Source organism: Alligator sinensis, unplaced genomic scaffold (genome assembly GCF_000455745.1).
Source record: "Alligator sinensis unplaced genomic scaffold, ASM45574v1 scaffold108_1, whole genome shotgun sequence".
NCBI classification, from domain to species: Eukaryota; Metazoa; Chordata; order Crocodylia; family Alligatoridae; genus Alligator; species Alligator sinensis.
In genome coordinates this window covers 1849446-1860062 of record NW_005842110.1, presented here as the reverse complement: position 1 = coordinate 1860062, position 10617 = coordinate 1849446, and the positions used below count along the sequence as shown (strand labels likewise).

General features: G+C 44.5%; 1 protein-coding gene across 4 annotated transcripts in view; it reads right to left on the bottom strand.

Moving 5' to 3' along the window:
• The window catches only part of TYRO3 (TYRO3 protein tyrosine kinase), a 66517-nt gene that overhangs the window by 53917 nt on the left and 1983 nt on the right, over positions 1-10617 (bottom strand). Inside the window, exons 2-4 of one of the 4 annotated variants that reach the window (XM_006024611.3) lie at positions 8761-8861; positions 4597-4767; positions 439-525 (exon numbers count right to left, since the gene is read on the bottom strand). In XM_006024611.3, the coding sequence (XP_006024673.1) occupies positions 439-525; positions 4597-4767; positions 8761-8861 (359 nt within the window). The remainder of the gene's footprint in view (positions 1-438; positions 526-4596; positions 4768-8760; positions 8862-10617) is intronic. The other 3 variants (XM_025205307.1, XM_025205308.1, XM_025205309.1) reach the window with 3 other exon arrangements.

Here is a 10617-nt window from a genome sequence, read left to right as displayed (position 1 = left end):
CTCTCTCCTTTCAGTGTCTAATGAGATGCCAGTACATTGCAAAAAGGAGGAAAAGGTCTCTCCAGCTCCAGAGACTCATCTGTCTCTGGGAAGGGAAGATTTCTCGTTACACTTTTAGATTACATCCAGCCATATCTTTAACAAATGATTCTGCTGCCTTGACTCTCTCATTTTTAAGGAAAATCTGTTATTTTACACCAGGTTTCCTGACTCAGCTGTGGTTTGTTTTCAATTGCCAATTTCACTGCAGGGATATGGGCCTGCATATCAAACAGTGAGAAGCCATTATAGCACAGTGCATTGTTTCATTGGCTCAGAGCTGTAACCAGCACAGCTCTAAGGCAACTCGGAGACAGCCCGTGAAGTCAACATCACCCCTTCATCCCCTCCCAAATATGGGACTCCTCCGGCCACTCTTTCACACAGGAGTTCTCTCACCTTTAATTTGGACAGTGGCTGTCCGGGATGAAGACAGTCCCTTTACATTGTGGGCTTCGCAGGAGAAAACTGCGCTTTGATTAATACCTGGAGATCGGCCAAGGAAAGAAAAACAAAGAGACACAAATGGCTATATAATCCTGCTTCAACCTCCAGCAGAATTTCAATTATGTTTGACATCCAACTCATACCATACATGCAACTGGACCTGAACTGGATGCAAGTGGATTTTTTTGTGTGCAATTAACATGTCATTTGCTTCGTATAAAATGAAGACCATGTGGGATTGTACAGGAGCCCCCCCACTGGTGTTTTACACAGAACACCAAAAGCAAGAGAAGCTGGAAGCAGGAGTGTGAAGCTGGGAGCTCTCTCCTCATGCCTGCTGTTTTGTTATTACTAACCTCAACCTCCTGCCCCTGCTTCCCTTTGATTGTTAGCTGCACTCACTGATTGGGAGTTTTGTGGGCAAGGCCTATGTTTACCCATGTGTTTACTCCCTGCCTATTGCAGCAGATACCTGATGCTCATCAAGAGCTCTGGGCACAACTGAAATCCAAAAATCTAATGCACTGCAAACAGGCTATGAATCTAGTTTAAGTCACAAGGAAACAGGGTTTGGTGCTTCCAGCCTAGAGACAGGTTGCCCCTTGCCCTTCACCCTGAATAGCCATACACAACAATGCAAAATGACTGTGAAGTGGACATGAAATGCTAGTGAAGCAGAACAGTACTGACACCCAGCTCGCATGGATATAAGTCACTAGATGATGGACAGGGCATGGCAGGGTCAGGCCTCTGCATCCCAAAGCATACTGCAGGACTGTTGTTGACAGACAACTCTGAGAAGACCAAGATGAGTGTTTCCAAATTAATCAGATTTGAGATGCACTGGCAAAGTCACCTGGAGAAGAAAATCCAGTACTTGCCATCACTGTGCTTTCCCCTAGCCTGCTCTATAAGGCTCTGTTCAAGACAGGCCAATGATTGAAATGGCAGCTGTGCTTGCAGGTTAGGTGGGAGATGCTTTCTTCAAGCTGTGTGCAGCGAGTAGCTTGCACTTTGCCTGCATTCACTGCATGTGACTCATCTTCAGGAGGACTGAAATTGACAGAGAATGAAAAGCAGGAGGGGTGGTGGAGAGGAGGTGGAAGAAAGGAGAGACTGCAGGGAATAAAAGAGCGAAGCATTTTAATATCTTCCATTTATCCCACCCAACCACTGAGAAAAGCATTCCAGCTGGCAACAGACCAGGCAGTATTGCTATTATTCAGAGTGCAGTAGTGGCCAGATTGTAGTAGGCAGAGAAACACATCATCTTTGCCCCAGAGAGGTTACAATAGACCTTGTGAACCCAGATTCCCCTCCTCCCCCCACCCAAATGCTTGCTTGGCAGCCCTGCTTTCCCAACACAGCAGTCTGCTCCCCACATCAGCCAGGGGCCAATTGTTTGTTTAGATCAAGACATTTGCTTTAGTTAGTTACCGCTTTAACAATTATTATTTTCTTTACTAATTCCATACTTTCTTCTACCAAACCAAGCTCATTCTCTCACCCTCTCTGCCCCCAAAATTTACCCTGTTCTAACAGGCCTAGGCACTGTGACCACTCATTATCAGGATATGCAGCTTCAAGCCCTGAAAGCTGTTTGCTGTTTCAAAGGCAAGACCAACAGGCAAAGCCCAGGGACTACTAGAATGGGATATGTTCTAAGTAACTGCTAGTTGAATTTCCAGTACAGAGGATTTATTTTCCTTAATCCTCCTCCTGGTTTGAAGAGGACAAGATAAACATGACAGATCATTCACTATTTTAGATCTAAGCACCTCTCTGCCTGGCAGGGGTTGAATCCCTAGAATGAGAGCACACCCCAGTTGGCCACCACCCCAGGACTCTGCGGAAGGATAGTAGGAACGGACTTTCCACTAGCTAACAACATTGTTTCTTAGGTCTAATGCTCAGAGCAATGTCAGCTTAGACCAGGAAAAGCTAGCCTCACGGAGCGTTTTCATATGTGCTTGGGGGGAAGGGCGTGCGTTAAATAGACCAGCTCTGAGAGCCGCTCTCATTAAAGCACCCAGAGCATCTCATATATCAATGTCCCCATGCTTCAAAATGGCGGTGGGCTCGCTTCACCTAAAGCTCATCGAACGAGTTTTAAAGTGCCCTCGGCGCCATTTTGGAGAACAGGGACCAAGGGCCGGACACAGGCATGGGTGAACTGGGCAGCCACCTGAGGTCCCAAAATGGTAATTTTTTCCATTGTCTGATTATTATTATTACTACCTCTGGTGAAGGGGAGGCCAATACTAAAAGTTCACCTGGGGCCGCCAGGAGTCTAGGTACAGTGCTGGCAGGGCTGTGAAGGCTGGCTACAGCATGCCAGTTAGCACACTCCAACAGACTAGATTAATCGAGCCTGCTCTGATGTGCTGTAATTACAGTGCATCAGAGCAGCCTCTCGGCATGTGTACAGACACCCTTGGCTCCCATATGTTTAGGGTATAGGAGGAAGAACAAATGCACCAAGATTCCAGTGCAGACAACGAGGAAGTGATTTACAGCACAAAATGTAAATTGTTCTCAGTGCTATGTCCTTACATCAGGATAAAAAAAGGTGGGGTTTTACCATATATCAGCTGTTCTACTGTAATTGCCTGTGTACACGCCCTTATCACAAGGCAAGTAGCAGCTTACTCACAGCAACTTAGCATTACAGAGCTCTATTAGCTCTACCAAGGATAAAAAAATACCTCTGTTTGGCTTTGATTTACCACAGTATAAGATTGTGCATATGGGCAATTGTGTGGAGCATTTGACATGCAATAAAGCCCCCATCTACTTTTCCCTCACAGCACCCTTAGTGCCATGATGACTAACCAGCCTTCTTCTGTGGCCCTGTGTCATTTCCCCTACAAAACCAATTCTCTGAGAAGTCATGACATCAGGATAGTGGGTGAAGAGAGACTGCTTCCTGGGCATCTTTCCCCTCCTGATAGTGTATCACTCCTGTTTCCACTTTGACTGACAGATTATATCATACCAGAGCAACTTGAACTTCCTTCTTGTAACAATTGAAAGTAGCTCCACAAAAGAGAGAGCGGATGACAAAACCACCACAAACTGCAACCTGAATTTCGATTTACATATTAAGTCTTCCCATTGAACCTAATTTATATGATTGGAAGGCTCAAGGGATGGTCAGAGACGCACAGAACCAAATTTACTGTTAGTGTAACCATATTAACTTTAATGAAGATGAATTTGGCACATAAAGCCTTTTGTCTCTAAATTGCCAATTCAGATTTGGCCCAGGGGTGAACACATCATAAAACATTATCACCCAATGGTCGTCTGGTTGCCAACTGGAAAGAAGCAGACAGCTACAGAATAGGTTCTAGGGGTCAGACAGTCACATTCCAGTTACCCTTCCTTTGTTGGCAGTCTCAGCAGAAAGGCCAAATTACCTATTCATTTGACTTGTCCCCTTCTGGCTCAGAGCTGATACACACTGATGGGAAAGGTTGCACTCCTGCCATCTGCCTTGTGCCTGCTCTGGGGCAGAGACAGGACTCTGCTCTCCAAGGCTGTCAATTTGTCACCTTCCACAATAATGCATTCACACCATTTTAATTGTGAGATTAATTGTGCAGGTGTCCAACATGGCTGCAGGGGACAGGGAAAGCACAGCATCCACCGGGGTTCCCAATGGAGCAGGCCACAGGTTTCAGTAGGAATGTAGGCAAGAAAAAATGGTCTGGCTGCAGGGAATGATAGCGTGCAACATGATTGGAGATATTTGGACCCATAGACCAGATGTTATAGCAAAACAGTTTGCTAAAAACAAGAACATATATACTCCTTGCAGTGAAGTTAGAGTCCCTGACAGGTCATCTTCTAGTACCATGCTTACCACAGTACCCGCTACACCACTGTAAGCTCCATCTGGTTTGTGCCATGGAAAGTGTACTAGGGAACGATTACACCATTGAGTGGCCTCTGCTGTACAGACAAGACTTATTTGCATCACAGCTCAGCTGAGGCCTAATCTCATGTTACACATTTATCCAGTATCACTGCAGACTTTGCTGTGCGTTAACAAGAGAAATCTTTCCCCACTTTTCCTTTCTGCACTCTTTACACTGTAGGCAGTCTTACCTGACACATTCAGGATGGAAGGAGAGATGTCGGGAAGCCCCACTCTGGAGTCTCCCATCCACCAAACAATGGTTACTGGTTCAGGAGGGCCAACAGCAGCACAGGCCATGTGAAACGGGGCGTTGGGGGAAACAGATACATCCTGAGGCTCCACAGTAAAGTAGGGCACACCTAGAAAAGCAAACACCAAGCTACTGTATCTTCAGTCATTCTTTCTGCCTCTTTGTTAGCTTCCAATAACCTTTGTATGCAGCACTGACAAAGCACCCACCATCTGAGCACCTCTAAGCATTTTGCAAATACAAAGGTTCACATTTCCTAGAAGCCCACCAGGACATAATGACCCTAACTCCAACAGAGTAAACAGGAGTCAGGTACCTGAGGTGCTTTTGAAAGTCCCTTAGTAAATAGATTAAATAGCAAAATGCCCCAGTGAAGTGGATTTTTTTATGTTAATATTATCCACCCCCCTTTACAGAGAGAACTGGGGTCCAGAGAAGCTAGAACCAATATTCTTAGATGTACCAACTGTTTTTATTCCATTTTATTCCTGCTTCTAGGATTAAAAATTCAGTTCAATGACCACATTGAACCAGCAGTTTAACCTCACCCAAAGTCTGGAAAAGAATTAGCCAATGATGGCATGAAATAACGTATCGCTTGCAAGAACCAAGGACCTTTATTGTGCCCTTCCTCCAAAGCCTGAACTGACAGGCCTTACTGGCTTTGACGTCAAAGCCAGTAGTGTCAGGCAACCTCAGGATAATGGCGAGCATTGATTTTCCAAGGTGAGGATGCTTCACAGATACTGCTTTTGGCAACCCTAACATAGTCAATGGAAAGACTCCCATTGATTATGAGTTTTGGATCAGGCTCACACTGAGGAAAGGGCAACTTGATCATCTCAGTGTACTGTACCTGGAGCACTCTTATCTTAGTGGCTTATCACCACAGTATATCAAACTGCAATACAGCTGAGAAAGTGAGAGATGTGGTCTCTTGCATATCAAAGTCCCAAACCACTCAGGGCTTTTTATAAATCTAAAACAGACAACCCACTTCAACCAGTCACCTAAAGGCAATAGAGCTGACACATGCTTCTGGTGAGCTACATCACCTAAAGAAGGCTATTATAACCTGCTTGAACTTCAGTTTCTTGCCTTATTTAAAAGTGCAGTTCAATAAAGACCACCGCTCAGTACTCAAATCTTGGAGGGCCAAGCATCAATAGCAGGGGCAATATTTGCATCTAAAAGCAAATGACCCACTCTCCTGACCCAAAAATGGAAAAAGGACTCCGAAAACTGCTGCAGAACAATCACCTAAGAGTAGCTGTGGAGTCAATGATATTCCTGCTCTGGGAACTTGGATGCTGAAGTTATAGCACTTTAAGTCTGTCCTTTGCCATGTAGACAACTGGCCTTAATGACTGGGAGCTGCAGTTGTTAAACCCCTCGGAAAAATCAGAGTATTTATAGAGGTGACTAAGGGTATGAGCGTACAAACCATTTACCATGAGATAAAAGGATGCAGGGCTTTATCACACATCAGGTACTGCTTAGTAAGTACCTAAGTGCATGCTCTTACTCTGTGGTAGATGAAAGCTAAACTATGGTACTTTGCCTTGCTTTCACAGGCTAAGCTGCGACAGTTTAGCTTCCACTTTGGAACGTGTACACAGGCAGTTCCATGAAGCATGTGATATGGTAAATTCCATCCACTGTCCCCTCCCCCTCCTTTTAAACTCATGGCAAGTTGTTTGTGTGCTTATACCCTGAAAATGTTAGATGCCTAACATTTCACCACTCAAGTTTAAAATTTTGGTTCCCAATCCTTCTTTTCTATCCATCAAGCAACTCTCCTCATGTCTTGCTTACCTGCTTTCACACTGTCCTTTCTGGAGTGACAGGAGCAGGAATAAACGTTTCATTAAAAATAGGTCATCTAAGTTAGTGTTTTCATTTGTGAGGAGGAGGAAGGAAAGAAAGGGCTTAACTGTGCTGTTTAGTGTGCGTAGTGGGAGTGCCCATCAGCACACTTTATCTTCTCCTTTATCGTAGGCATAACTAAAGAAGAGCGAGGTCAGCAGCTGAGTAAACCTCGCAGCCTGCAGCCAGGGTCACTCCTATGCCCCTTTGCCTTACTTCTGTTGGAAGTTAGATTACAATGCAGTGACGTGCCTGTCCTCTGCATGAACAGAGTCCCTCCCTACTGCCATTTTTCCATGGGACTCCAGGTAACTCTAATGCCCTGCACAGGTTCTTGAGGGGAGTCCTTCAGGATTCTCCAGGTTTTCCCACTTTTGCAGAGATTATTGCAGTTGAGAAAAAACAGGTAATTAAAAAGAACCAAACTTACACTAACACTAGCGTCAAGCTGCCTACCTATCTTGCGATATAGAGCCTATCACCACACTGGCCAAATGCCAGAGCCTGTAATGGATTTATCCTTACAACACCTTGATGAGGTAGTCTTAGCTTCCCCATATCATGTATGGGGAAAACGGGGACCAGAATAGTTAAATGACTTGCCCACGGTCGCACAGAAAAATTGGTAGCAAAGCAAGGAATTGAACTTTGATCTTTCCAGCCCCAAGCTGGCAGCCAAACTACTGGGCCAACCTTCTTCCATAGCTTGGCCTGTAGATAGGGTTAACTCAATGGAAAAGTCTTCCAGATACAACAGTTACTTATTTTGTGAACACATCAGAGGCCAGTGCTACTATCTGTATTACAGTCACATTGTGAGATGAGTCATTTCAAGGAGAGAAAGTTCTAGAGGAAACTTAACCCTTCTTTTTGAAGGAGCCACACTGACCACAGTGAACCTATTGTGTTACCTCTCCAGGTATCAAATACTGTCATGTTTTATGTAAGACAGACTTCTATATTCGAAATAGGAGCCAGTTTCAAAGCTGTTTTTCTAAGTTTTGAAGAAAGTCTCTCATAAGGCCAAACACTCTAGCTTGAGTATAGGAAACAACACACATACGCACAGTATTTTTCTGAGAAAAGATTACGTTATTTCACCTTGAATTTTAGATGGGAAAAAAAATCAATTGATCAATCACAGGAATGCATTCAAATTTGTCTCAACAACATAATCTCTGTTTGCATAGTAGTTCATACTGAAGGATGCTAGAGCTAAATGAAGATTGTATATTTAAGGCTCAGCACCCCCCCCGCCAAACATATCAATGCAGTCACCTCTGGAGTAGAACATGACAGCCACTGAACACTGAAAAACTACAGAGGAAAAACTAGGGGACAAAATGCATCCCTATTCTTGTGAAAACCTCTGTGACCACTTTTGTCAACTATGAATGACTAGAATCTTGGTTTAAAAATTTCCATCCAAAACAATAGCACTTCCAACATCAGTACCCCAGAATGCTGGGACCCCAGCCCAAAAAGAAGAATGCTGCCTATTGAATCAACAATAGTTTTGACTGCAAATGGGCTGCTCCTGCAGATTTCCCATCTAAATACTGAGCAACCCTATTACTTTCCACTTGCAAGACATAATAAGATCACAGCCACAGAAGGCTGCAGGCTGTAAAGAGCCCCCAATCTGGCTAGGATACAAATGTGCAGAAGCTGTCTCTTTACCAGGCCACTTTGTTGTGTAACACACATCCAAGATTAAAAACTCAGGTTGAGGAGACTCTGCTGCAGTCAAAAAACACTGTTACTTGAAGCAATACCACTTATGGAAATTCCAAAGCTAAATGCTTCCCCTAGGACTAAAACACTGATGCTAACACTGTAGACTGTGGATGAGCAATGATCCATGGAGCTCTTCCAGGTGATCTGCAGAATGAGCCAGCTGAAGACCCAAGTAGCAAGGGAGGAAGGGAAGGTATATTCATGAGGCCAGGAAGGGGAGGTATGCTCATGAGAGGATCTTTCACTCACTTTGTGCTCTACAGATTTAAAAAATGAGAAACCATAAACCAACACATCCTCTCTTAGTTCATCTGTTACCACTCTCACTTCCTACTCCTGCTCCATAGTTAGCCCTTTGTGGTAGCTTATATTTACTGTGACTGTCCGCTGCTGTGAAAAACTGTAGCAAATCTTCTCTCACCACTTCTTGACAACAGCGGATTAATGTCCCCAACACAAGACAAAATCCTGAGAGGAAGCCAACGCTATTCCTCCTTACCTTCCACTATGAGCCACACTTGCTGCGATTCTTCCTTCTTCCCCCTGTACTCAACCTGGCACCAGTACTTCCCAGAATCTGTCCGTTCGACGGATTTCAAGCTGAAACGAGTCAAAAACCACATTGATATTTTACATTATTAAAGCACCTGTCATCCCTCACACTTGGCAAACCACATATGCACACTGCACCACTGATATGCAGCCAGCTCTGAGGAGGGCACTAGAACCAGCACAAAGCATGCAGCACAACAGTGGAGAGAAGAGACTCCTACTTCTTAGAAAGGTGTTTAAGGGTCTTACATCCCTACACAGAGCAGACAGGCCCTCATCTGAAATATCCACAGAGGAAAAAACAACATGGCACTTCATTCAACTACCTTGAAAACATAAAGAAGTTAAGAATGAACTGGCGACTCCAGGGACCCAAGCTTATCTGCAAGGATGGGTACTGGGACAACTAAACAATTCCTAGCCAGCAGCTCCAATCCATAAGCCTACAGAGAACACTGTGCTTTGCTTGGGCGATACGAGTTGTCCCCCACACGTTCGTATAACAACAGATGAGTCAGAACTGGATTGTATTATACTCAGCATTATTCTTACCCTAGGAATGCTCCTAGCTAACTGCTCTACTCATACCACAAAATGCACAGGGACAGAACCTCAACTAGTGACTTCAGTCATTTGCCGATTTTTGTCATTTGTGCCAAATTCTATCCTCAGAGAGTCAAGTGGTTGTCAAGAGAATTGCACCTCTGCCAGTGAAGGCACAACTGGAGCCTACTTGATATCAAACTAATGGACTTCAAATCCAGGGGAGAAATTCTGCTCCCTACTACTGTAAATTTGAGGTAACCACATTGATTTTAACACCATTCCCCCTAGATTTACACAGGTGTAACCAGGGGCAGAATCTGGCTCCAGGAATGAAGACTCCATAGTCTCCTGCACCAAGGACCCCAGTTGCAAACATCCTTTTATCATACAAATACAAAATGCAGCCTCGAGATGTTGTGGCCATGCATCTGCTGCCATGCAGGAAGATCCAATGCCTGCTTTTCTGATGGCATCAGTTGGTCTTGGGGATAGGGTGAATGTGCAGGGGTGGAAGAGAGGATGGGGAGCGTACTTGCTGAAATGCACAAAGTGCTCCTACTATGGCCTGATTTTCAGAGCTGTACCTTCAGATGAAGTCAGCTGTTCTGCCCATCCAGCCACATGCTCTTAAACAGAGTGATTGTAGGAAAAAGTCACAAAATGGCATGAGGTTGAAACAATCACTTCAGGAGAAGAAAGGAAACAGAAGGAAGATATGGCCACATCTAGATCCAGCATTCAGAATTGGTGCTGGAGGTGCAGAATTTTATTTTCAGTTGAGAAGGGTGAAAGGATGAGAAAGGACTCTGGAGATCAGGCCATGGGAATGACAGCGCATAAGGAAAACAGACAGGTCCCTCATCCAGGCAGGAGGATCCTAGGCCAACTGTTATGCGATGTAATGTATGAAGTGGATTATTGTACATGGATTTTTCTTATCCAAGTAGTGTTTACTGGAGTCTACATTAATCATAGGGACTCTTATAGACTGTTAGTGGAGACTCCAAGGCTTTTTGGATTAGTTTAGCTTGAGGAGAGGGGCCCCATCTTTGGGAAGGGGCAATTCTAGATTGAGTCTGGCAGTTCCAAATACTCACACTTAGGGCACACAGAGACAGAAAAAAAAAATCCATGTGTGAGACAGAGCTTGAGATCTTGCTTAAGACAGCAGTATTCCTAGAATAAATTAGAGTTCACCTTCTGCTGATGAAAAGGTATGGAGGACTGGCTCCAGAGGCAGTATTACGAGCCTCTGCAT